General features: G+C 40.7%; 2 protein-coding genes across 18 annotated transcripts in view; both read left to right on the forward strand.

Annotated features, from left to right (window-relative positions):
- The window catches only part of ZNF804A (zinc finger protein 804A), a 147201-nt gene extending 137291 nt beyond the window's left edge, over positions 1 to 9910 (forward strand). For 2 of the 3 annotated variants that reach the window (XM_088167745.1, XM_088167744.1), the window contains 2 exons: positions 8 to 138; positions 2491 to 8323. In XM_088167745.1, coding sequence (XP_088023871.1) covers positions 8 to 138; positions 2491 to 5764 — 3405 coding nt within the window. In that variant the 3' untranslated portion in view covers positions 5765 to 8323. Of the gene's footprint in view, positions 1 to 7; positions 139 to 2490 lie in introns of all 3 variants that reach the window. The other variant, XM_014892386.2, reaches the window with a different exon arrangement.
- LOC106863060 (uncharacterized) overlaps positions 8832 to 27589 on the forward strand; it is a 65025-nt gene continuing 46267 nt past the window's right edge. For 13 of the 15 annotated variants that reach the window (XR_015804758.1, XR_015804757.1, XR_015804760.1 and 10 more), the window contains exons 1-7: positions 8832 to 8955; positions 11237 to 11396; positions 11996 to 12118; positions 14389 to 14515; positions 16202 to 18810; positions 21512 to 21635; positions 23308 to 25877. The gene's annotated coding sequence lies outside the window, so the exon portion shown is untranslated. Of the gene's footprint in view, positions 8956 to 11236; positions 11397 to 11995; positions 12119 to 14388; positions 14516 to 16201; positions 18811 to 19691; positions 21636 to 21715; positions 22225 to 23307; positions 25878 to 27589 lie in introns of those variants that run through there. The other 2 variants (XR_015804768.1, XR_015804769.1) reach the window with 2 other exon arrangements.

Raw genomic sequence — 27589 nt, forward strand, 5'->3', positions numbered from 1 at the left:
CTTGCAGAGGCTGAAGGAACTGAAACAGAGGGAGTTTGCTCGGAATGTAGCATCTAAGTCACGGAAAGATGAAAGGAAGCAGGAGAAAGCCCTTCAACGTTTGCACAAGCTAGCTGAGCTAAGGAAAGAGAGAACCTGGTAAGTCCATAGCTGCTCAAACAGAAAAAGAAATACTTTTAAATAAGCCCTCCACTGTTAGCTGGTGCTGTGGGATGCAGGGGACCCTTGGCTGTAGCCACACACACACACACGTGTTTTTAGAGCATTTTGGAAGCATTCTGTGCATGGTATTTGATTCACACTGCGGGCAGGAATGAATGTTTAACATTGCTTTTTCAGCTGAGCTAAAATGACACATATTTTTAGTTTAAAAAAAGATGTGTTTCATATATATTTCATAAAACCAGGCACTTTGGTTGAAAGCTGAGTGAACTAGGTCATGCATTTGCAGGCTGACACTACTTCATTGATGAGGTGAGGAACACAGTCTGTCTCTCTAGGATGTAACAGATCTCTGCGATTTAGTTTTCAAAATGCTCGCCTGGGAAAGCATCCAGAAACCTAGCTTTAGATCTCAATAGCTGGATTTTTTATATTAAAAGGTAAGTGCTCCTTTTCCACTGCTCAGCAGTGTGTTTACCTCCCTCTGCAGAAGTGACTCCTTGCTGCTCGTACATTTTTAGTATTGTATCTAGGCGAGCTGTTGAAATTAGTATTGAGCTTTCTAGTTGTGGCTGAATTCTCAAAATATGACACAGTTCTGACACTGATAAGCCACTGAAAATATATGTACTTGTCACAGTGTAATCTCTGAAGGAAAAAAAAGAAAAAATGTGGATGTTCATGTGCAAGTGTTTTCTCTTTATTCAGCCTTCACTCCCCCCAGATGAACTAACAGAGAAGTCTAACCAAGCTGCAGCTCTTGTTCAGAAATAATCTCTTTGTCCCTAGTTTGGATGGTGGGCAGTGTCCTGAGACAAAGTTTGAATGTGCAGGTGGATGGAACATGAATGTCACAGGCTCTGTTTGACAGGAGCAACACAGCACCAAGCTTTTCCATCTTCTTATGATCACTCATGTGGAGACTCTTTCTCCTCCATGACTGTTTTAAGCGTCCATATTTTATACTTGAGTATATTAGATATCCCTAAATATGCTCAAAAACCCTGAATTTTGTGTGTTGCATGAGAAAGAGGAGCTTACTGTTTCCCTTTTTCCATGCTAGTGAAGCACAGATTTTGCAAGCTTTGGCTGTTTCTGGATTATTGTTTGGTTTTTTTTAAATATCTTTTGCTAGTTCCTGAAGGAGATTTCCTATCTGAGTTATCTATTTCATAATTGCTATTTACTACCACTTTGCATCCTTAGAGGTGTGACACAGACAGACACATAAGATTAAACTGGCAATTTCTAGACTAGTTTTGTAGAAGTCACCATTTTATTCTGTGAAAGAAAGTGTTTGTGTGGGGGTTTAATATATATTTCAAATTTATAAAGGACCAGGCAAAGCGGGAATTCTCATTCTCATGAAGAATTCCTTTCTCAAAAAACCTCTACCTTAATTTCTAGACCTGCTGGGGTAAAGACATTATTCTTCATCTCAGCATTATCTCAGCATTTCTTGGGATCCTAAATGACATTTGCAAGTTTCACCAATGACTCATCAGTGAATATTGCTCTGCACTGTAACACGGAGCGATTTGGCTAAAACAAACAAACAAATGGTTTTAACATAGGTCCATTACTCCTAGTGCTGAGCAGCTTCTGTGGATCCTGGAAAATTGTCAGCTTAAACACTTTCTGCTCTTCCCTTTGCTTCCTATTAAGTCAAATAGAACAGATGGGAAGAGGACATGAAATGAAGAACAGAAGTAGACAGTAATAAATTTTTTCTCAAGAGGGATGAATCACTTACTTTACTTCTGTCAGCTGAAATCCTCTCCCCAGTTTTATTTCTCCATGAAAGAAATTGCTGGGATGGCCATGGTTTGGTTTGTGGACACAAATAGGATGGGAGCTGCTGGGGGATTGCCTGTGGGCAGAGCAGCAGCCACTGCAATGATGACTATGGGGAAAGTGATCCATGAAGCACCCTCTGTTTTAACATGTTTTGTAGCACGAAGGAATGTAAAACTGCTATCTGTAGTCACAGTGTTGTAACCATGGTGGTCTGCTCAGAGGAGAAGCAAGATTTCTGTGGAGACAGAACATATCTTCTTTGGCCTGCCAGTGTGTCTAGGAAAAGTTAACTACTCTGTAGGAGCTGGTAACTTCACAAAAAGGAACTGGGAGCATAATATTTATTCATTCAATTTTTCTAATACTAGTCATCTTTATTATGAAAGATGGCATTTTTTTGTAGTCTAAATATATATGTCCACAGAGTCTTCCTCTTTCCTTAAAAAGCTCCCTTAAATACCAATGTCATACCATGTTTCTGTCAGCAGTTCTCTCAACAGTACTGACTCAAAGTTTTATTTTCCTTCCTAGTGCTCCTGGAAGTGGCCCTATGTTCAAATCCACCACAGTGACTGTGCAAGATGATTGCAATGATATCCCCAAAAGTGCTGCCATCGATTCTGCCAAAAGCCAGGATTTCAGCTGTACATTAATGCACGATGCACAGAATTGCAAGGACATTGCCTCTGTTATTTCTTCCGCCCCTGGAGATGCAGGTAGTCATCAATCCGACCCTAGCAAATGTGGAGATCAGCTTCAAGGAGCTCAAGGACACAGAGTTGGGTTCTCCTTTGCTTTTCCTAAGAAAGCAGCAGTCAAACTGGAGTCTTCAGCTGCCGTTTTCTATGAGTTTAATGAGGAAACCTCCATGGAGCATGGATTTAGCAGAAGGAGCAGGTTCGTTCCGGGAACGTGCAACCTTCAGTCTCCTTCAGCAGCAGAAATAGTTGCATGCCCTGAGGAGAAACACAACTGTCTTCACCCACTGGTGGAAAAATGCACAGACACAGCAGAAGCTCCTGAAGCTCAGGAGTCAAAAGAGCTGTCCAGCGAGGAGAGCAGGGTGCTGGAGAGCCCAGCTGCTCCTCCTGCCATGCCCCACTGCAGGCAGCTGGTGTCCTCAGGCACGGATGGCCACGGAGTGGATGCCAGTGTGGCCGGCTCAGGGGACCAAAGCGTGTCCCTGGCCGCAGACAGCGCAGGGCTCCTGCCCCTGGGTGGCAGCGGGCAAGGGCTGCAGGCCACCAGAGCTGCCGGGCAGGAGCCTGTGCAGGACTGCTCCTCTCTGCAGGATGCTGCAGAGGAACACTGCAACGACAGGAACAGTGATCCATCTGCAACTGAGACGGAAATGAAGCATCTGGGGGCAGATGCAGTAGCGGCATCACTGCCCGAAGAAGGCAGCGGAGCCCCAAGAAGCAAACCGGACGTTTACAAGAGACCCTGTCAGCCCTTTGTTCCTGTTCTTAGCAAATATGGATCGAATGTTCTTCAGTGGCCATCAGAAATGTTAATTTACACAAGTACAGACCCATCCATTTCTTATAGCTGTAATCCTTTATATTTTGATTTTAAGTCATCGAGAGCAAGCGAAAGCCAGGAAAAGCCCAAGCATCAACCAAACATACCTCATTTGCACCATAAAACTGAATCGAACCATATCTTAGTCTCAGATTTTGCAAAAAGACCTACTTCAGAGTGTGGCGATTGCGAAGTAGAAGTGGATAAAAATGTGTGCAACTATACAATACCCCTGTTAAGTGATGTTTCCCTCTTCAGAAATTGTGACCTTGCAAAAAATCAAAACAAAGTGTCCTTGGATGAGTCATTCAGGATTAGAAAAATAGAAAAGTATCACATATCTCATAACCCCTTACGACAAAACACTGTGATAGATGAGAAATACAACAAAGTCTGGATCAAAGAAGGCCATGAAAAATGGCTTCACAAAAACAGAAAAAGGAAAAGGAGAAGAAAATTGTGTCATTGTCATTATCATCACTGTGGAGACACAACAGTAGCAGAAATGGAGATGTCTCCAGTAACTGAAAAAGAAATTACTTACAGAGATGAAAATAAATATCAGCACCTCCAAAATAATGAAGAGAAGTGCAGACATGACACAGGAAATATCTGGCTAACTGCGGGTGAGGTGCAGCAGTCGCAGCCAAAATTTGGCATTGAAAATGGTCCTAAGAGAGTCGTGTCTGCATCAGATCACATACACTGGGACAGAGGCTGGTGTGACTTTTGGAGTGCAAAGAGCAGTGGCCACCACCATGGCTGTAAAGGAGCACACCGAAAGAGCAAAGCGAGCTCCCGGAGGAAGCAGCTGGCTCTGAGCTCCAGGAGACACAGCCTCAGGCGCTCCAAAACCTGCTGTAGCTGGAAAGCCAGGAGGTCAAGCTGCAGCCCAGAGCATAAATGTTTAGGACAGTGCAGCGAGGAGAAGGGGCCCGGTCAAAACCAGCCCGTAAAGAGAGGTTACAGTGTTCTGACAGAAGAGCCCGAGAAGCCCCGCCGCAAGAGGAGGCAGCACACCTACTCCTCTTCCTCGGATGAGAGCTCATGGGCACAGGCATTGCCAGCAGAGGAATATCTAAGGCAAGGACATGCTTTAGGTGCCTATCACAAGGCCAAGGGGAAACGCAGGAAAAGGAAGACTAGAATCCGTCGTGTCTTCCTCGACAGGAATGAAAAAAGTGAGACCTCTGAATCTTCCAAAGAAAGTTCTGCGAATTCTACGTTAAATATTTCGGGGGACTCGCCGGCTCAAGACAATCTAGAGGAAACTCACGCAGCTCCCAAAGATGATGATGATGATGCAAAAGAGAGGGATGAGACAATGGAGCTGGAGGAAAGCAAGTCGCCTGTAGCAGCTGCCGGCCCAGAGGTGCTGGGAGATGATAAAGCGATGGAGAGCGCACCGGCCACGCTCCCCGATGTCATCACAAACTCTGCTGCTTCTGCCCCTGAGCACAGCGCTGCAGCAGCCGCTGTCAAACAGGCTGCTGGTCCCCAGGAGGGAAAGAAAAAGGAAAACGTCAACGTCCGTGAAAATCAAGCTCGTTACAAAGCCCCCGTCCCCAACAGGCACTTGGAGCAAACTCCTCCTAAATCCTATCTTTGCCATTATGAGCTGGCCGAGTCGCTGCCGCACGAGAAGATGGGTGAGGTGGCCGGGGAGTGGGTGCAGTGCAGTCCTGGCATATTCAGCAGCCCCCCGCCCTTGCCCTTCAAAGAAGCACACGTGAACACTCACACCTTTCTGACCACCGAGCAGCTACGAGCCCCGTTCCCGCTGCCCGAGCAGGCGCTGCTGTTCCCGGCCGACAGCCCCGAGAAGTTCAAGGAGCTGCCGTCGGAGGCGTTCCAGCAGGTGATGCCGCAGCACACCGTGCTGTCGGGCAAGCTCAAGTTCGCCTTCGCCCCGCCGGGCTCGCCGCTGCCGCCGCTGCCGCTGCCGCCGCCGCTGTGCTCCGCCTCGGTGACCACCATCCACCACACCATCCTGCAGCAGCAGCAGCAGCCGCAGCACCACGGCGCCGCCATCAAGGTGCTGCAGCCCGCCCCGCAGCCGTTCGTGTCGCAGGTGCCGGCTCTGCCGCGGGCCCCCGTGGCCCAGCTGGCCGTGGGGCCCAGGCTGTGCCCGGCCGCCTTCGTGGCGCCGCCGCCGCCGCTGCCGCTGCTGCCGCCGGCCGCGCTGCCGCCCGCGCCGCTCGCCTTCCCCCCGCTGCCGCACTCCGCCTTCCCGTCCCTGCTGGCCCCGCACCCGGCCGTCATCCCCCTGCAGCCGCTCTTCTAGGACACTCCGGGCTGCCCGCAGCCCCCTGCAGCTTTTCTCTAGACTGGTTAAAACTCCTCCTTGGGAAGCGTTTACTGTAAGTATAACGGTGCCACCAACGCCCGCGGCAAGTTCAGGCCTATGCTGTTACTAAAGCACTGACACCAGTTACGAACTGTATATATATATATGTGAAAATCATGTCTTAGAATATGTATAATGTATATAAAATATATTTATAGTTCTATAACTTATGTTGTAAAGTATTTACTTTTCGGTTTTTTTTATCTTTGTGTATTTGCACCTATTTAATGTTTAGACAAAGCTGATGCACTATGTTTTGTACTATGTTCTCTGAAACTGTAAATCTAGTGACAAACTATCTCTTGCAATAAATTTTTGTTAACTACTCAAGTATATAAAAAATCTTTCATTATAAGCCTCATGGACGTTGTTCTTCCATGTCCTCCTGCAGCTGAATAGCATCCTCTGCCCCTGCTATGTTGGGATAACCAGGTTTCCTACACGTCAGTGATTTATCAGGGAGGCTCAGAGGCCAATACCTTGAGGGCAGCTGTCTCACCAAGCCAGAGAGAAAGGGTAATAGATGTGTTTGTGCTAGCGGCTTGATGTCACCTGTGACAAATTCTGCCTGCTTGTAGCATGAGCACACACTGCTGACTGGTGGAGCTGATCCCTTTTATACTGAACCACAGAAAGATAATGTAACATATATAAGGCTGGTGATGGAAGGGGAAGAAAGGCTGATACTGACAGCAGTTTGGCTTGGAGGGAATATTGCTTTGCAGTGGAAGGGTAGAGCCTTGGTTCCACTGAGCAGTTTCTCTGGTGGCTCACGGGTTTGTCAGAGAGAGGTCCTTGCTGCTGGGCAGTGTGTGGAGGCAGCAAGAACACAGGAGCACGAAGGGGAGGAAAGGAAACCCACCAGGATTTGATACAAATTCTTACCTCACTTCACCCCCCTACTTCCTGCAGCATTTCACTAAAGAAATAGAACAACACAGAGTAGAGATTACTTAAAGTAATAATATACTGCCATTGTTTCTAACTGTATTTCAGAGACGTCTCCCTACCTCTGCAGCCTTTTCGTTCTGTCAGACCTCACCCACCTTTAGCTGGTGAAATCTCCTCATTTGCTTTAGCATGAGGTATATCAGACCCATATCTGCATCTGCAATGGTCCAGAATAATATCAGAAGTCATTCTGAGACAGAGCCATCCCTTTGAGTTAAAATGAGGTGTAATCATATGAGTGAAGCCAAGGATTTGCAGCATGAAGGTTAGTGCTAGAAGTAGGCCCTCCATAATAAAAGGTAGGTAGGCTCTCCCAATTAATAACTTCTTTTCGCCTTTTTATATACTATAATAAAATCATATAAAGTTGAACTGAAAGAATAGTGAATTTTAAGTATTATTAATATACATTGCATAATAATAGCTACGGATGTTAACCATTTGCAAAGTAATGCTATATCTTACAACATATATATCTGGGTCTTATTTTCTGCATTGATAGCATTAGAACTTACCTGTATTGATATTGCAAGCGTTAGTATAATATTACATTAAAACTATGGCCAACAACATCTTGCCACTATGATTGCAGAGTCATCTGCTCGAGGGACGTGAGTTTCCCATGTTGTGTGGTTGCAAAGGGCTAAACAATGTAAATTAGCAAAAAGTTGGTAAGAAAGAGCAGGTGAGCAGCCAGGCTCTGGAGAGTGCCCAGATCCCCCACCTGAGCACCCACCCCTGCAATGCCAGAAGGAAGGTACAATTCCTCTAGTTCTAGCTTCAGGTGGATGCCCATTTCTCTTTATGTGGTACCTAAAAAAAAAAAAAAAAAAATACAGGACTAAGTGACTTTATACTCTCTCATTTCAAGTCTGCATAAGGTGTTTGTCTCCACCTCCTCCTGTGGGAATCTCTGTTGGAAGTGGGAGGGTTGTCCTGGGTCCCTTGGGTCCCTTGGGTGACGTGTCCTGGCTCCTGCACTTCTGCCCTCCTCTGTGGCAGGCAGCACACACAGTGCCCTGGGTTCTGCTGGCCCATCAAAGACAAAAATCCATCTCATCACAGAGCAGTACGCTAAGGTAAAAAAAAAAAAAAAAAAAAAAAGAGAAAGAATCCGCATAGGACAAATACAATTGCACGTTCTGGCAGAATAAAAATAGGTAATTTAAAATTTTCAGTTGCAATGTTCCTTGAAAAATCCCATCTATGAACTTGGAAGTCCACATTTTTTTTCACCAAAATGTTCAAACAGCTTTGAATTCTTCTTTTTCCTTACAATTTAAATTATTTTAGGTTGTTAAACAGTTTGAAGACATTGCACAATTCTTTATTATCAACTGTAATTGCTGTTCAATAGTGTATAAACTATTTAAAATAAAAGATTAATAACCATAAAATGTAATAATTTTCTAATATGGTATTGCCTTTAATGCTAGAACTGTTTGTATATGTGACTTCATATGTAAAAGCAAAAGCAGTATAAAAATAAATCATAAGTTAAGTTTCAAATTGAACACACTAAATTAAATTACCTAATGAAATGTTCTTTTGAGTTTCTGTTTTATTATTAAATACTTAACTTCTAGCAAGTTATATAAGGGTAGTTCTTTTGTACATTTTATCTGGTATTTTAGATTAAATGTGTATTTTTATTCCATAAACTAGTAGTAAAAATTATAAACGAAAACTATTGCAAGTGCTAATCAATTTAATTTTTATAATTCTAAATAAATTCTAGCCGATTCCTTAAATCTACGTAATTTACTTTTGAGTTTACCAATTTGCACAGTTCTAGTGTGTCTATGCTCCTGGCCACTTTGCCAGATTTAGAATTTACTGGGATTTGTTCCCAGTGCAAGCAGTAAAAGTGTTGCTCCCAAAGGGCAAGAATCAGAAGATTTGGGATCTAACCCTAAGTGAGGTTAGAGAATTTGTTAAGTGAGTTCTGCAGAGGAGTACCTGAAAAGGCACTCTGTTCCCCTGGGATGAGAAGAATATCTTTATTTTGGTCCTTAGGAAGTTGCAGCCTGGCCAGCCTGACCTTCCTGGGGATGTTCCATTTCTCAGGTAATGTGAGCCAGAAAAGAATGGTCCAGAGGAGCTCTTGGGCATTAAGGAATGAAACTGTGAGGAACACTTTGGAATAACTGGGCTCTTGTCTTGTGTCTCTTGTGTCTGTAAGTACACGGAATTTTTCAAATGTTACCAGTATATGCAAAGAATCGGATTGTTAATTTGGTTTCCTTCCCGACCTAGAAGCTACACGAGCTGTTAATTGCTGGGGAGAAATAAACGAGTTTCACATTCTGTGTGAGTGAGCAATGGGCTGTGGCCCATGGAGAAACTGCAGGTCACAGACATTGGTAAAAAAAACCCACTTTGTGTGGAGAATTATCGAGTGAAAATGTTTTACCTTTCAGTTTAATCAAACAACAACGAGATGGTTATGAAGCAATGTCTTCTTTACCTGAAATGTTAATTTTTATTAGCTTGTCAACTTTTCTGCACTTGTAAGAGTCCTTCGGGTATGGCATTGAAAGAAAGCTTTAAAAGGCTATTGGAACATCCAATTCTCTTTACTCCTGTACATGATGATGTGCTGCTAATACAACAGATCTCGTGGCTATAATTCTTCTGACAAGTTTATTTTCTGTAACTGTGCTTTTCCCCTCAAAATACATGTTTTTCCACTATGATAATATTTACTTGATATGCTGCAGTTAAAATACAGCTTTAAATATATTTGTTCAGATTCTTCCTTGGTGTAAATTTATGTACAGCTTCTGGCTTTGGTTTGTAAACCACCAAAAATCATTCATGCTGCAATGCCAAGGGTTTTGTTAACTCCCCCAGATTAAGGCAATACATTTTGACCACGTGAATGTATTTTGAAGACAGTTCCTTGTTTGTAAGTAAGGTGGTAAATTTTAATCTGATGGGCATTTTGCTGTGGTGCTCAGAGCCTACATGTTCTAAACTCCATACATTCATTTTCTGCTCTCCAATTACTGTACATTGCCTAAAGGCTTGTGTATGTGCACACATTTATGCAATATGCCTACCAGTTGTAAAATATTACAGTGCTATATTAACTCTCTTTATTGAAAGTAAAGACATTTTACTGTATAAACATCATTGGATATTTTTAAATTAACCTGACTGACTATCTAAATGTGTATGTTATTTCATAGATCACTTTGATTTAGTACTTGCAGCAGGCATGGTTTTGTACATGATGTCCTCCCTTCTCCTCTTTACTTCAGGAGCATTATAGAGTTTTCTCTTTGTGACTAAGATTATCAGAGTTTATGGGAATTTGCCTATTGATGAAAATGAACCAGGCTATTTTATTACTTTCATCTGCAATAATTAGTGTACCAACTTTATGAATTATAAGACATCTTATTTTTGCCTCAAGCTTCTGTTTTATTTTATGGATATTATAAAAGGTTGAGAATTTCTACCCTGAGTCTAAATTTTGACCTGTAAGTGAATTTCTGAAACCAATGGACTCTGAGGAAGCTTTGCCATTATTGTTACTGAGGATTTATTTTGACCTGGAGCATTAGGCCTCTTTATTTATTAAAACTCCTTAATACTTGCTGCTTTCCGTTGAATAATAATTTCATAAGATGTGATGAGGAGCACAATCCAGTAGAGGAAAATGAATCCATTTTTAATCAGTCTTCTACCTCCTTTTTTATCAAGTTGTTTATATAATTAATGACCATCAAGTTACATCTTTAAAACTTCTGTTCTGTATCATCAGTGTTTTGAAACACATACATGCACCTTCTAGTCTAATACCAAAGAGAAAAACAGTTCATTGGAATATTGATTTCTCTACCTGTACAGGCTCACTTAGAAATTTTAATAAGTAGAACTACATTAATACACTATGCAGGTGACATAATGTATCAGTAGTCTTTATTTTTGCTGGGATAAGATTAAAATGTCCAAATCCTTGTAGAGAAAAGCATTAGTAAGCTTCAAATGTGAACCCAGGATGAATACAGTATTATTTATGAGAATTAAAGATGGTTACTCTTAAATCAGAAGTTGTGTTTGTTTGCTATGAATGAGACCTTAAAAGAGATTTTTTTTTCCTCAAAAGAAGCAGCAAACAGGAAAATACTTTTGAAAATACTTGCTTTTAAATCAGCTCTGTACCTTTCTCACGGGTGAGAAACAAAAAGTAAGTATTGGACATTCAAAATCCTACATGTCATAAGGAAAAATTTTACATTTCCAGTGCAGTCTTGCCTTGATTTAATCCAGTGAAACCTGCAGGAAGAATTAGGAGATTCATTTAAAGGAATATATTTGCATTACTATGAATACAGACAAAGTGAAGCCCAGCTCAGGTCCAAACTTTACCTTGCAATATAACCCAGATTTAACAGCCTAAGTAGTTTGAGCCCAAACGTTCTTGCATGTAACAGACTCTTCTATAAATAGCTTTTATGTCACCAGAGTGCTGGCAAGAGTGACAGTGAGATCCAGTGAAATCTCTCCTCTCCTGTCAATAATTCCTGCTGAAACCATCACTGCAGGAGGCGCTGGAAGGAGGAAACCTGAATTGGACAATGCCTAAATCATACTTTCTCCTTGTGGCATTGTAAGTGGAAACGGAACCTTACTTGCATTTTGGTGTTTATACATCTACAGGCGTGCATGTGTGTTTTTGTACACATGTACCAGGTTACTGGTTTAGGATTCTTTTTTTTTTTTTTTTCCTAGGCATAGTTAAGTAGTGAATATCTTATTTGAAATAATAAATCTTATTTGAATATCTTATTTGAAATGTACATAGCAGAAGGGAAGAAATCGCTGAAGGGAGGAATATTGACCCAGAATAATAAGGAAGAAAAGTGGTTATAATATAATGAAGCCATCTTTTCCTCTTGAGGGTGGAGGGAAGTTGCATGAAGTTATGACACTTGCTTTTTATTGGATGGCTCTGTTTTGTGTCTTTTTACCACTGAAATTAGCAGTGCTATTTGCCTCAGCTGGTCTGTCAATCCATCAGTATCAGAAAAAAGAGTCAGGTTAGCAGGAGAAAATCTGCATACAATTTGCTCTTAATAAAGTCCCTTTTCTCTCTGGAGAAATTATTCGTGGGATGAACCCTCAGTGTGCAAAATAAGCCTGTTGCTCTCACTGCCACTGTCTACACCTGCATGTTTGCTCACCTTTTTTTAACTTGCCATTCTGCAGGAGCAGAAGGAATGAAAAGGAAGTTATTTTCTTCCAGTGCCACCAGCTGAAGAAGACTCAGGTGTCCAGCTGGGTTTCCTCAGCTCTGTTGGATGTTGGTGCAGTTGCCTGCTCATGGCAGAGGTCAGTCAGGGACTCTGTTCTTGAAGCCATAAGAGGATACCCAGTGTGGGATGTGGGGTATTTTGTGGTTTATTTTCCATAAAGTGATGTGGGCCATTGGATGCGTTATTGGCTAATAAAAAAGGCAAAATGCTATTAAGGTTGTAAAAAGCAGATTAAATGGAAGCTAAGTGTTGGGGTGAGATACAGAATGTCAATCACAAAAGGTTTCACGAGGGAATTGTCAAAGGTAAGAAACTGATAATGAAGGAAGAGAGCAATAGTAATAATATTTTGCATATGATGTAAAATATCCTTACACAGACAAGACCTGTGCAAAATAAAAGCAGCCTTGAGTCACCAGTCAAGTACTGGGAGCTGAATTTTGGGTTGTATGAAATGTAGGACAGGGTGCACAGAGGGAGCAGGAGTTGCTACTCTGAAGAATGTCTTGAAGGACAATAGAAACTGGTTTTACTTTTGGAGGGAGAAGAAAGGCAGGGATGAGGGGAGTCAGACCTGCCAGTGTTCGTGGAGCTGGGTGGTGGTGCAGAAATACAAATGAGCCTGGGTGGAGGGGAGGCTCTGCTGCAAGAGTTCTTAAAAGCAGTTTCCATAAACTCTACTGGAGCCTGCAGAAATTAGTGGTAATTAATCTCCAGAACGCCCCTGCCTGCTTTTTATTCTATTATCCTTTGGGATAATAGAATACTTTTAGCCCCAGGGTGGCGAGTGCTGGGGTTTCCTGACGCAGCACTGTGCACCATTAGTGCAGGAATCCTGCAGCAGCTCGGGGACTAATTACCTGGAAAGGCTGGAGACACAAACACCTATTCAGAGTGTTTTTCACAGAGAGCAAAGTTGCAGGGAAACATGAGTGGAGGCCAGTGGAGCTGCTTGGCTAAGAGGTTTTGCTTGAGCTGGAAGTGTTTGGGGCTGTGTGTGCTGCTGTGTCGCAGTGTGAGAGCGCCTGGCATCAAAGCTGCTTCTCCCCATCATTTTTCATTATCACGCAGGGTTACGAGGCTGAGCCGGGCTGGGAGATGCGATTTGACACATCAGCTGCGTCAGCAGGAGCAGCTGAATGTGGCACAATTTCCCTCAAATGCTGCAGTTACCAAAAACAGCCCTGTTTGCAGGATGTTTTAAAATAAAACTGCGTGCCTTCTGATGGCAGTGCTGAGACCCCTTCGCAGGGAGTGTGGATGTCTGGGGGGCTCTGGGCTGGTTCACATCACCACCTTGCCATGGGGAGGAGCAGGGCAGGGCTGAGCAGATATTGCCAGCCAGAGAATCTTGTTCTGAAGCTCTGCCTATAATTCCAGCCGCAGGAAAGCAAAACCCTAGTGGTCATCAGGGATTCCCTGTCTGTGACCATTCAGCTTTCTGAAATTCAGTGGCCTCGGAGATGGAGAAAGCTCCATAGAATAACTTTCAAGCTTTCTTTCCATCTTTTAAATCCATAATGCATGTATATACATATTGTTAATAATTCATATTAATGGAGAGCTCTTGCCCAAGAGCACATTCCCCTATCACAGAAAATAAATTGTTTAATGATGTCTAGGATAGAAATCAGAGGCTGGCTCTAAATCCAGCTATTACAGAACAGTACTAGACATGCAGTGCACACTTCCATAAACAAATAAATTCATTACAGTTTAATAACAGTGGAAATAAAAAATGTAAGGTAATTTAAATAATGTGCAAAATAGAGCCATTTTTTATCCTAAAGCCATAATGCCAAGTACTCACGTTCTCAGGAATTCTTGAAAGCCTTCAGGGCTGGCCTTAAGTGCAGGTAAACAATGAGGTGGAATTTTAATGTTATCACCATGGCCTAATTTTACAGGGAGGCAAAATTCACTTTTGTGGAGCTAGATTTCCAAGCCTGGGTGTTAGATGGAAAAGAGTTTGGGAATGCTCAGCTTGGTGCTGAGTAGGTTTAGGTGGCAGGATGCAGAGTAGTGGCTTCTGGGGTTTGAGAGCAAAGGACAGGATCTGCAGAGCCTCGCTGCCACTGAGGAGCAGCAGGGTTTGGAGATGCTGGTGGTGCACTGCAGAGGTGGGAGGAAGGGTGAGCAGGAGAAGCAGGACCTTACAGGCTCAAACTGCAGTAGTCTTGCAGAGAAATTATGCAAATTGGCTGCACCCTTTGATTGTCGGCTAATTTAAGCGCCTTATTTTCACGTGTTTTAAAACAAAATAAAAAGTGGGATTTATTTCTTGCTAAGAAGTGGGTAATAACAGAAGATTCAGTAGTGACTGAGTTTTTGTTTTTCTAATCCCAGCAATTGAAATGTTCCTTATGATGGTGAGAGCTCACTCAGCTGGGTAGTGTCCTGTCCTGCTGGTGTTTTCCCTGGGAGTGCTCCTGTGCACTGGATTGCTCCTGGCCATCAGGAACAAACATACCAGGTGACCCAAAGTCCTCATGTTCCACATGTGTTCCATCTTCCCTGCTGCTCCATGTGTCTACAATACCTGTGGATCATTTCAGTTGGGTGTTGTGTCAGACTGGGAGTTTTTCATGGTGATTCTCTTACAAATATTTGTGTTTGCTCTGTGATCATTCAGCTTCAGTTAATTTTTTGCTTATCCTATTAAATGGTTTCTCTGTTTCATGGTCACATGCATCCTTCCCTGGAGTTGATTTGAGTGTTCCTCTAGGTGATGTGTAACTCTCTTATGCTGTGATAACAATGATGCTATCCTGGGAGTAGGGCCCTTTCCTGGTCAATGTTCTATTAAAACAGTAATAAACTGATATTGGTTTAACTTGAAACCTGCATATCCTCATCTGCAACATCTGTATCTGGTTGAGCTTCTCTGAATATGCATTTGTAGCCTGAACTCATCTCTCTCAGTGAATTTTTGATTCTGTGAAGGTTTAACTCAGAAATCTCAAGCCAGCCTGGATTTTGAATTCAGGATATTCAAGTAGATTTGGGGGTCTGGTTGGGATTTCTGGAGCCATTAAGTGGTTCTGAAGGCTCTTTCTGAGACTGCTAAGAACAATCTGAATGTTCTGTTTCCACAACCTTATCACACTGATCATCAGCCTCACAGACTCAGCCACTGCCCTGAAGGTTTAACATCCCAAGCAGACCATATCTGTGTACTAATAACTATAAATGGAATCTCAGCCAATGATTTTCCTAGAAGATCTCACCATACCATCCTGGAGTAACTGAATTTGGTAATTTTAAAAATGCCGGCTATATTATTTTTCTTTTAAAGTCTGTGCAATAATTTGCACATTCATTCTCCTTTCACAAGCAGGAGAGATTTTGAGAACTGGCTTTTTCTTGGCGTTTGTCAAAGGGAACTAATTTTTTATTCAACAATGCATTTTTTCTTCCAAGTCACCCAGAAATTTTAATACACTTACTCTGTTATACAATAAGAAAATGAGTATTTATCCAAATGGATATTTTTTCAGGGGGAAAAAAATAAACCCTTTGCCTCTTTGAGGGTTTAAACATGAATTCTAGTTTCCTCTCAACTCTCTTTCTTGTGATGCTCCTTGTCAGATTAATGTGCTTTAAAACTGTCGGCTGGTACCTGAGCTGTCAAAAAGGAAGATTAAAACCACACCTTTCTTTTGGGGAATTGGTTTTGCATTGCAAAATGCAGAGGAAGAGAAGGAAAAGCTTTCCTGCTTACTGCTGACATACATCTGAGGCTTGCTGCTTGTGCCATCCTGGTTATGTTTTGGGGTTAGGAAGCAATTTCGGTTACTGTCAGCCCTGGATATTCACACTAGAACAGATTCAAGATCCTGAAATGGTTATTATTTTGTGAGGAACAGAATGTGCAGAGATGAAGGGTCATGGGTTTGATTTCTATGTAAAGCACAAACAGGGTGTGTGACTCAGGACAGAAATAATTTCTCTCTTCTTCCTTCAGGAGACTGGAACTGTTGCATTTGCCTTCTAATGTAGTGGGTGCACTTACCTTATACAGTTAATCAGATGATGAGCAGACATTTCAGTAGATGAAATGTCTTCTATTGACTTTTTAAGTTTCATGAAGTTTTCAGTTAGAAAAAGAAAAAGATACAATGTTTTTAATACTAATAAAGTCACTCTGCATTTTTTTCAGATACCGTTTCAGAAGAAATTACTGTGCAAACCCTCAGTGTATTTTTTACACAAATTGAAATAATTTCTGAAAGAGATACAACAGATAGCAACCCTTGAGTTCAAGCAGCAGGGAGGCATTCTGCAGCAGCTCCCAGTTCTAATGAGACCATCAAGGCTGGCCAAGGCCCATAAACACTGCAGAGGTTTGGAGCAATGGTGCCCACCAGTGCCACTAATGCAGCTTTAAATCCATTTTTCAGAACCTGGGTCCTGTTCTCCTCTCAGTGTGAGTAATAAAGTGCATCCAGGGGAGATGATGCACGTGAGAAAGTGCTGCTCATTTCACAGGACTTGAAGAATAATCCAGGACTATATATTTCTCTAGTGTTTCAGTCAGTGTTTAAATGATTCAGCCATCATTTTGGCTATGCACTTATCATAGAAGGTGCTTGATTTTGATCTAATATATGTTCTGAAGACTTTTAAGATCATTTTTTACAGTTTCTTAAAATAAGAGCCTATTCCACTCTCAATAATTGTAAATAAGTCACTTTCCTGGATATATCACCATATCTTGCAGTCAGGTCAGGTTTTTTACATGGAGCAAAAAAAAAACTGATGTGGGAAAACAACCTGGAAAAAAACAGTGAAATCAAACAACAGCAGATCCCTATGCACATATGATCAATAAGTATATTTTAATGAAAAATCAAACAGTGTAAAATCCAGATCTTATTTTGCCTCTGTGCTTGTTTTGTTGAAATTACAAAATATGCCAAATTTTCCATTCATGCCAAATACAATTAAATACAATTAAAAAAAAAAAAAAAGAGATCCTTACTATTACTGGCAGAATTCATAAGCAGAGTGGTTTCTTACACTGGGATATAATGAAATTAACTGGCTTTTTGGGTAAGGTTTTGGCTGCTTGAAGTCAGTTACCCACAGTTCATTTTCAGTGCGTGTTTTTGTAGGTGCTGTAGGAAAGGAACAGGCTGATAACAGATTTTCAGAGATAAAGGACTGGATTTTGCTGATAAACAGGCAAAATTTTGGACCTTATAAATAATTGGATTTTGTAAAGAATCATTTGCTCAATTTTGATATGTCACACAACTTTCTCAATTTGTTGTTTAGTGCAAAATAAGATAATAATTGAATTAATTGCAGATTTTTGAAGAAATATTTCTTGTTACAAGTGAGCATGATGACCAGTGATTTTTCTGTGCACAGATTCCTCCCAGACAGAAAAATCACAACCAAAACTGCAAATGCATTTGGACCAGGTCACATTGAAAAGGTGTGAAAGTATGTTCAATTATGCAATATATAATTTCCCTTTCTCCTTCTGTCCCAGGTGGGTGTTGTGTGACGGGATGGAGTGTGCCTGGTTACCATAGGAATGCAGCATGCAAGGAAGCTTCTAAATAGAAAGCAGTTAATTCAACTAAACAACTTTTGATGTCACTGCCTAATTACTTTCATCTACAACGCTTAAAAGGCAGATATTTGCAAGTAAGCTTTGCCCAGCAAAGTTACAAAACGCTGAGAATACTCCTGGAGGAAAGGCAAGTGCATTTCCAGCCGTGTGCAAATGTGCAGCTCAGAGGGGATAAGTGTTTTTATCTCTTTGTACAACCTGCTCTTACAAGACAGATACAATTCTTGTCAGCCAGTGCGTGCTGCATGGTTGATGGGATCTGAACAGGCTCTTCATGCCCATTGCCTTCCACTCTTCATCAGTTCTGCTCTGTCATGATGAATGTGTTCCCTTGCAGCAACCTTAATTGTTTTTTGAGGGTGAGAAGAGTGATCATAATCGCAGCTGTTGTGAATTTCATTCTGATCTGCAAAGAGACTGCGCTGTAAGCAAACGTTTTCATTTTGAACACTTGAATCAATGGTTTTCAATTACAAATAGAGAACCCAGCAGCTGGAAAGGTTCCTTACCAGAGGGTAAATCCTACCCCTATTAGTCACTCACATTGCCTGCTTTTCAGACATTCACAGTTGGAATTGTGAGCTCTGGAAATAAAGGATGTGGTATCTACAAAAAACATTCCAGTTGTGGATGATCTCTAACTATTGAGTACAGATGAAAAAGGGCAGGTTAGGTGGCCACTTTCCCTTGAGTGCCTTGCCACAGAATGGCATTTGGGCTGTGAATGGAGGGGATAGTCTCCTTTCTGTCCTCCTTTCTTCTTCCCCATGTTCAGCTTCTGTGTACTACAGAGGTTTATTTGTTCAGTAATGTGCTGCTCATGTCATTGACGTTGTTTGAGCTGTTGATGTTTATTTCTGTTCTCCCACCCTCAATTTCCAGCAGTGTGCAATTTTTTTTTTTTTTTTTTGCCTACATCCTGGCAATGCCATGAGGGAACCTCCAGGGAAGCAGCTGCTGATCGTGGCAGCATATGAGGAGAAATCCCAACCCTTTTATAACTTCATTTAAACAATTTCACTTACATTCAGCTTCTCATTGTGAAACTCAGAGTACAGAGACTATACCAGCAGCAGAAAAAAGATGAAAACTCCCAGTTGAAATAATGCCCAGAAACTGCATTCACTCAGTGCCAAAGACCTGTGCATGGCTGAAGTCTAACAAAGCTCTTCACTGAGCCACTCCAGGTAAGTGCACTTTACATATGAGTAAAGAATATTTTGTGTAATTTTTCTTGTGTTTCCTCCTAGGAAAAATTGAGATTACAGTGTAAATATTCTGTCTTATCTAAGCAGCTCTTTATTTTAAATTGTCTCATGAATTTAACGAAGCTGCTTTTGAATTTTGGTGCTGTTCACTGCCAGTGCAGCCAGTGATGGGTGTCTGTAGTAATTGCCTTATTGTCTGTATATCAAATTACATTAGTAATTGCCTTATTGTCTCTATATCTAATTACACTGACACTAGATGTCTGGTCACCTGTATGACAGGGCTTTATCTGTGAATAAACTCTTTGAACTTTGTAGTGATAATGGAATATTAAAGAAGATAACGAACATGAATGGGGTTGTATTTAGATACAATTTCACATCACTTTCAGTCAGTGAATCATCATTTTTAAAAAATCCAAAAAACTAATTGCAAAAACTTACACATAATAACAGCATCCAGGTAGTATAATATTGCTTTTTCCAATCATGAAGAATTACAGAACTAAGCAGGATGACTGACTTCAGGTACTTCTGCTCATGTCCCACCTTATTCTACATTATTTGACTAGGGAGTCTTGCCATTGACAATTTAGAGAAAACCCTTTTTGTTGGTTGAAAAGGCTGATCATAAAATATATGGTGATGTGAATTGTAATGTACTGTAGCTAATACTAGTGCAGTATAAACTGTTTAAGTTTGTCATTGATAAAATAGTTCTGGTGGGTTTGGGAATGTGTTAGAAACATAGAAACATTGGTATTTATCACATTATATATTTATATATATATAATTTATATAATTATATAATAAATTTATATATATATATATATATATATATATATATAAATTTAAGAATCATATGGATATCAATGAATCAACACAAACATTCCAAAACTTGTGAGCAAAGCCACTGCCCTGATGTTGCTTTTACCTTTGGTGTGCTGTGAAACCATTTCTCAGTAATGTAAAGAAACATTGTTCAACAGTGCAGGGTGGCATAATTTGAAGCCTTAATTAAACATGCATGAGGGAAGATTAAATCCATTTTTGAAATGTTATGTCATTTTAAATATATATTTTATTTAGTACATTTGCTATTAATTTTAATCTTAGTGATAAAAATATATTGATGGAATTTAAATGAAAATTTCTGTTGAAGCTTAAAGCTCTGCATAGAAGCATGGGAGGAGTTTTTGGGTGTTTGGTTTTGGTTTGCCTTAAGGTTTTTTGGGTGTGTGTGGGTGGGTTTTTTCATTCATGTGGTAATGAGAAAAAATACTCAGAGTGGTGGTAGAATATCTATCCTTAGAGGTTTTCAGGATTCAGGTGGACAGAGCCATGGCTGGCCTGCCAAGTCCCATGGAAAACCACTGACCCTGGTGATTTCATTAAAGACACGTTGCTAAAAATCACCCCAAACAGAAGTGGGATTACGAGGGACAGCTGAATCTTGTGCATGGAGCAGGGATAAATCAGCATCTCCACTAAGCCCTTTGACTGCCAACTCACAAAAAATCATAATTCAAATCCAGGTTTGGTCAATGGCATTCACATCCCAGATTATTTTCCAAATTAAGAAAGGTTTTAACCAGCTCTGTGTGTATCTTCCTTCACTTTTTACCACTGGTACAAAAAACACTTGTGAAATTCTGAAGCAGGGGAAGGACAGGTGGCTGTGTCTAGGGACACATGGCAAGGCATAAAATGTGAGAATTTTCATTCTTTGTGCAGTTACCAGTAACTTAATCCTGTTTTCACTGGGTGCACTGTTGGGTAGAACATATTTTTGTCTACGCTTTGCTTTGAATAGTTTAAATTCATTTTTGACAACTGTCATTTTCTAATGTCTCTGGATTTTATCAAGGGTTGATTTGCTTTTAAAAAAACACAATTATGCTATATATTTATTCACTACATCAAGTAGAACCTTTTCACTTTTAGATGTTTGGGGAATTATTATTTTTATTGATTATTTTACAGTTAAATTGTATTCTATCAAATCGAATGGGTCAAAGGTTTTCAAAACCCTTTTATTTGTCCAAGTAATTGAAGATGCAGTTCAGTTACAGTGGCAGAACTGTGCTCACTTTGGTTCAACATCTCAAGTTTTCAAGTTGTTCTCATGGTCCCATTAGATCATCTTATTGATTTGCCAGGCATTGATTTACTGGCTGCTCTGCCAGCAGCCATAAGAACACAGTTTGTTTGTAGCCTTAAAAATATTCTGAAACGCTGCTCACAGATTAAGTTTGAGGCTCCATGGCTTTTACTCAGATTTCTCTTTAAAAATATTTCTATGTAGAAACAAAAGAAAATGTATTTAATGTTAGTACCATTTCCCACTGATGAACAGCTTAGGCAAAGAAATTGGAATTAACAGATTCATTTTAGCCCAGTAATGTTTTGGGTTTTTTTTTTTTTAATTTTAGTTTGCACATGCATCAGTTTTTTAGAAGAGGTAATTGTATTCAGGCTTTTCATTTTAGTGCAAAACTAACACGCTCAGACTTTTGCCTGAACTTGCAAATATTTCTGTGTAGCACAAAAGTCTGAGACAGAGATTGCTGAGCAGGCAGTTTGCAGTGGGATTCTCTGCAGACCCCTGCAGCAACAGGTCCCATAGTTCTTTATCAGGGTTACTGGGAAATCCATTAACTCCATCTCCCCTTTTTCCTAGAGCAGCATTCCCTTTGTTCCTCTCCCAGTGAAATGACAGAATAGCTGTGTGAACATGGGACAGCCTCTCCTTCACTTGGAAGTGTCCAAAACCAGGATGTGGCACTTGGGGACACGGTTTTGTGGTGAGCATGGCAGTGCTGGGATAATCATCTTAGAGGTCCTTTCCAACCTCAGTGATTTTATGATTCAGGGAAAGGTATTAAAGTATTTCCTCCTTGCATGTTGATCTGCCTTATGGAAGGAAACTTGGGAACCTTCAGCATGTAATTTTGATGTGTCAGTTGTGCTGTAAATACATTCTCTCTGGCCATTGCAGACTTCAGAAAAATTGTCCAAGTTGAAAGAGATGGTGAGATGGACAGGTGCAAGGTTTGTGTCCAGCCACAGTCTGAAGCAAAATGGACATTAGAGAGGCTGGATGCAGGGAAGGACAGGAAATATATCTGCCAGTTCTGATGTAGAGAAGGTGGTGGGCTGGGGGACTCTAGGCTCACTTTCACATCTGACTGTTGGAGTGGAAAAATGAGGCTGGTTGTGTTCACAGAGTATTGGGTTTTTTCTTTAAAGTCAAGAAAGGTATGACAAAGCACCCGGGAAGCTTAGGGAAAAGAAACCTCTTCTCTGTAAAGAAACACACTCCTCAGAGCTGCAAAGTGAGCCAATATTGAAAGTTCCCAATGGCTGAAATCAAGACAAGTGCCAAAAGTAAATGTAAGTACAGAAAGAGAGGGAGAAAATCAGAATCACTGAGCTCTCAAGACTCATGGCAAACACAGGACAAAACCTCTCTACTGGCAATACCTAGGATATAAACTATCAATTCCTTATATTAAGCATTTTGCTACTGCAATGCTGAGCCTTTTGTCACTTTTTCCAGAAGCACTGATTATCTGGCATGTAGAATACCATTATTTACCATATGTCTTCATGGGCTATCTTGTCTTCCATGCTGGGTTTAGTGTACCAACCTTCCTGCTGTGTTATTGTCATGTCAGCTTTAATTACTCTGCTTTTAAATGCTTACTACAGGAAAATGACTTTGCAGTGGATTCATGTTTAGGAGATTCCACATTCATAGTGCATTCTCTGGCTGGTGCATAACATGCATTTGATTCAAACATTTTAAATGTCAGATTTAGGGCTTTTATATCTAGAAATGAGTATTTTTATGATTTAATCACTAAAGACAGAGATGCTTTTATAAATATAACTTTATATGTGGGAAATCTCATATTAATGTAAAGAGAACATCTTGTTCTTAATATGAACTGTTAAATTTTATAGCAGTAAATTTATAAGCTTACTTCAAGGAATAATCCTTTATAAACAGTTTGGTGAAGAACCACAGACCAGCCCTGGCTGCATGAGGATGCACATGTGATAAGTTGTGCTTATACCTAAAAAATGAGCCATAAATAAGAATACCTCTGCATTGGTGCTTTTGTTTGAGAAATCCCCAAGACTCATTGCAGTGTAAATGGTATAGAATTTCCTAATTTTTCTGGAACCAGACAATGGAGCTTTTGGAATCTTAAGGGTTTCTTATCAACTTGCCAAGAGGAAGCTCTGCTGTGATTACTTATAATTTAAATATGATCTGCCCGTGGCTTTGGCCAAATTCCTCCATTAAGAATAGAAGCAACTGTACCTTGCAGTTCCCCACTGTCTCATTGAGCTATTAGCTCTAACTTCCTACTGCATTTCACACCTGGAAGTGCACTTTTAAAAATAACCCCTAGTTCCAGTGCCATTCCTCAATAAAGTTTCTTTCATCCTTTCTGTTTCCTGCCTCAGGAAGGATGGAGAAGCCAGTACCACACATGAGGAAAAATCTGGGAGCGCAGCCAACAGCAGCAGCAGGAATAAAAGCCAAACACTGCGATTCCAACCAGAACAATTCTTCCCTCTTCCTGCCACAGGAACCTAAAAAGCCCCCTGGAAAGCTTTGGAATTAGGGCTTTCCTGAATAACACACACCTGTGGGTTATTTACCTTGTGTTTGGTATTGCTGCGGTAAGTGCAAAGTAATCACTTGTGTTTGGCTTTTTATTTAAAACAAAACTGGAGTTTATTTGGGTTCTTGTTGCTGTAAGGCTAGGGAGCTGTGAAAAAATTCAGCAACACAGGCTTCATCCAGAAAGCAGAAGAAACGATTTATTGCAGGAGTAGGTACATTTTTATAGACTGGTTCACTGAACCAAGGATAGAATAAGTTTATTGGTTTAACGAAGGTGATACTTCATGTAAACATATTCTTAAAATATCACGTTTCTTAAGCACTTTTCTTGTCCACAACACCAGGTGTTAAACTCTGTTATTAATTCTTTCTCTTCTGTTTTCCTTTGAGTAGCTAGGAAAACTCAAACTGCTGTTTTCCCTGGCTCTCACCAGCATCCACAGGTTCTCGACATGGAACACAGTAAAAAAGGGAAAAAAAAGGACCCTAGTTAAGTTTCGTAAAGTGGTGCTGCATAGTTTAAAAGGAAGGTATTCCCAGTTATCTTTATGGCCAAGTTCTCATATTTGCCACAGCGAGCTGAAGCACCACTCCTGGTGCTTCCCTGGAAAAAAAAAAAAATGTTGACCGCGCTTGAAGTCTTATAAATGAGTATTTATTTGTGTTCTGCAGTCATCCCTGCTTTGTGTTCCACGGCCAGTAAGGAGCTCAAGGCGCAGGTAATTCAGTGGAGCAGTGTGTCTGGGAGCTGCAGCGCTGGGTGTGAGATTGTTGGATCCTTCCCTGCCGGCGGAGCGCGGCGCTCTCCATCTGCTGGGGAGCCTTGTCAGACGGACTGCGCCCAGCCACGGCAGGGACACGGGAAAAAGGCAGCTCCTCATTACCCTCTACCCGGGATCTTGTTTAGCTCTGGGAAGTGGTAATTCAGAAATAAATGGCTTTGGTGGACGTCTTGGAATCTTTAATTAACAAATTACTCTATTAACACACACATTGTTTTCCAGGTGAGTGAGATCATTTGCCCCTGGGGCTTTTTTTTTTCCATATGCCTTCTGTTCCTCCAGCGAAATATGTAACAAATTGAAGTATTCATTTTGATTACATAAAGCACATGGGTATACAATTATATGAAAAGAAAGATGACATTTGTTGCCTGCTTTCCCTAAGGCCCCTACAGGCTTTGCCCTTCACTGAAAAAATAAGTCATAAAGTCATTAGAGTACATGGGTTCTTTGGGTTTTTTTTGCACATTATATTTTTGGAAGGTTATGTTATTAAAGCAAAAGCCTTTACTAGAAACAATGGGATAATGATTCCTTACAAAACACCACTAAAATAGTAAGTTTTTCTGACAGAAGTTTTACATTCTTTCATATGACAAATGTGTGACCCTTTTGGAGCTTTTAGGAATGCATTTAGTTAATGTTACCAAATTTGTATAATAAATGTATATTAAAGAAATTAAATATTCATGTAAATGTAGTCAGTTTACTGCTTAATTTTATTAATCTTTTTTTCTCATTATTTTATGCTTTACTAAGCAATTAATCTACATTTGAATCCCTTTATATGTTTTACAGGGACTTTCTGTACTGTGAAACAGTTTTTCAGCATATAGTAGGCTGGAAAAACTAGTTCGTTGTGGTCTCAATATTTATTGGGGCATTAAATGAAACATTGGGAGAGAAAGTTAGCTTGCATAACTAAAATGACAACATCTACAAATTATATAAAATCACTAGGGTTTTTTTAAAATATATTTTTGTGGTGAAACATGCAGAGGAATTTATTTGGAAAGAGTTCAGAAAATGAATTGGAGGTGAAACAGTTGTGAAGAAGAGTTTCCTTTGTTTTGTCCTTCTTGGGACTTGGATCTAATCCATGTTGAGGTTCCGTTCTTTTATTCTGTATCTTCTGTCTTGGGGAATTTTTTCCTTCTTTCCGTCACCTAGCTGATTAAAACAAGGACTCCTGAATTTCTCTAGACCTGGCCTCTCTCCCACTGCATTTTTTAGATATGTTTTCTGGATATCTTGCAGAAATTTAGCCCTGGGAACTTGACCCAAGCTCTGGTTCCTCATATCTGCCGTCCAAAGGTGGGAATGATGGGCTGTGCCTGGAGAGTCATGATAACAACACGTGATTCCCTCTGTAGATTGTTTTACTGCTGCTGATTAAAAATGACCACCTAAACCACTAAATTAAACCTTAAATTAAGACTGTGTTGAATGTTTGGTAGGATCTTCCTATCAATATCTGTTGCAAGTCATGCAGGTTGTCTTTCCAGTCTCAGCAAGAAACCTGCCATCACTAGAGAGGACTAAGCTAGAAGATACTGTGACCAAGAAAACCACAGACAGGAAATTGGACTTATTTTCCAGAACATAAGCTTTCCATCATGCATCAGGTAAAAGAACATTCCATGATTTTTCACTGTTCTAAGCAACAGAGGAACGTGCATTTGTGTGCCTGTGTATGTTTGTGAACTTTTGTGTTTATATTCAGCTACAGAAAATCTGTTTCTGGCATCAACAGTGGGTTACACACATTTCACATTGAGCTACTTTGTATTGCAACACCTGCCTCCCCGGTATTTTGCTCTGGGAGGGCTATGATGAGTGCTATCTTCCATATTATTAAAGGATAACACGAGCATTTGCTGGCATGTCACTGTAGCAAACAATGACTTGTAGCTCCCTTGAAAATTCACACGCGTTTTATTGCTGCTTGAGAAAATAACACACATCTCCACTGCAGTTCTAGTCATTTCCCTGATTGCTAAAGGATTTCCCCTCTATTACCTCTGCATTTTCTGTGTTGCCAGGTGTGAAATGAACAGAATCATAAAGTCAGGCTGTTTTGGAGAATAAAAACAACAGCACGGTCTGTGCTGCTGAAATGGCAGCACACTGAAAGTGGAAAAATGCTAGTAGCTATTGGCAATCCAACATACGTGACAGATAGTAGAGTGTGAAAGACATATTTGCCAATTCTTGCAATTAAAAGCAATTAAAATATATATTTCTGCCTCAGGAAAAGATTTCATCTTGTCCTCAAATTTCAGTACGTGCTAAAGTTATTCTGAAAGCAATAGGACTGCTACACCTTGCTTAGAAGTAAATAATATTGATATTTAAGTGTTCCTTAAGTATGGCTGGGCTGCCAGGAGGTGACACATTTGCTAGTTGCAATAGGAGTTTCAGCAGTTATAAGATCATCTGTTTGATCCAGTTCCTGGTAAAACCACTCAGGACTTGTTTAATATTCCCACTGAATTGAATAGCAGTTGACTCAGATGAGATGTGGTTGTGGAAGTGAGGTCTAAAACTGGCTTGATCAAAGCTGTTTTGGAGATAGGATGGGGTATCTGAGGTTGGGAGGGTAAAAATCACTTGATGACAGAGTGAGGAGAAAAGAGAGCTGTATGGGGAGCCAGAGGAATGACTTGGATATGCAAAAGGTGTTTACATTGAATAATTTGCAGCACAAGAAAAACACCTGGGACAATTCATGCCAAGTGAAGTTGCAGAAGTCTGGGTAGGTGATACAGACATTTCAGCTGAATGCATGACTGATGCAGGTCAGCAGCAGCAGAGCAGGAGGGGCACTGATGCACCCAAAAGGCTCTGACAAGCCCCACCTGGGACCCCCATCCACCAGAGAGGCTGTTTGAGTTTTGCCCAGGATGCTCCTGCTGGGTCCTGGCAGTAACAAGATTCCTCTTGCTTGAGGTGCTGGTTTCATAGACAGCTTAGGTGAGAAAGTGGTGAGTAATGTGCTTTGGCTGGCTCTGTGTGTTCTCACTGCCTGATCTATGAATGGGATAACACTTCCTTCAGACAAGGTGCAAACACTTTAAATATATTACAGGCAGCTAGAATAGAAGAGATTTCATTAAGATTTCTTTTTGAAATACAAGGTGTTAACAAAATAATGCACATCTTCTGTTAAAAAAAAAAAGTTGCTGAGAAAAAACACTTGTGAAAACCTTAGCTAAAGACAAATTAGAGTGGAAAGCCTAACAACAACAATAGAAAGAAGCATAAGAGGTGAAGCTTAGAATGTTTTTAGGGAGTATGTTGGGTGCAGGGCACTAGCTCAGGCTGTTATTTTGTTATT

This window comes from Sturnus vulgaris, chromosome 7 (genome assembly GCF_052056855.1).
Source record: "Sturnus vulgaris isolate bStuVul1 chromosome 7, bStuVul1.hap1, whole genome shotgun sequence".
NCBI classification, from domain to species: Eukaryota; Metazoa; Chordata; class Aves; order Passeriformes; family Sturnidae; genus Sturnus; species Sturnus vulgaris.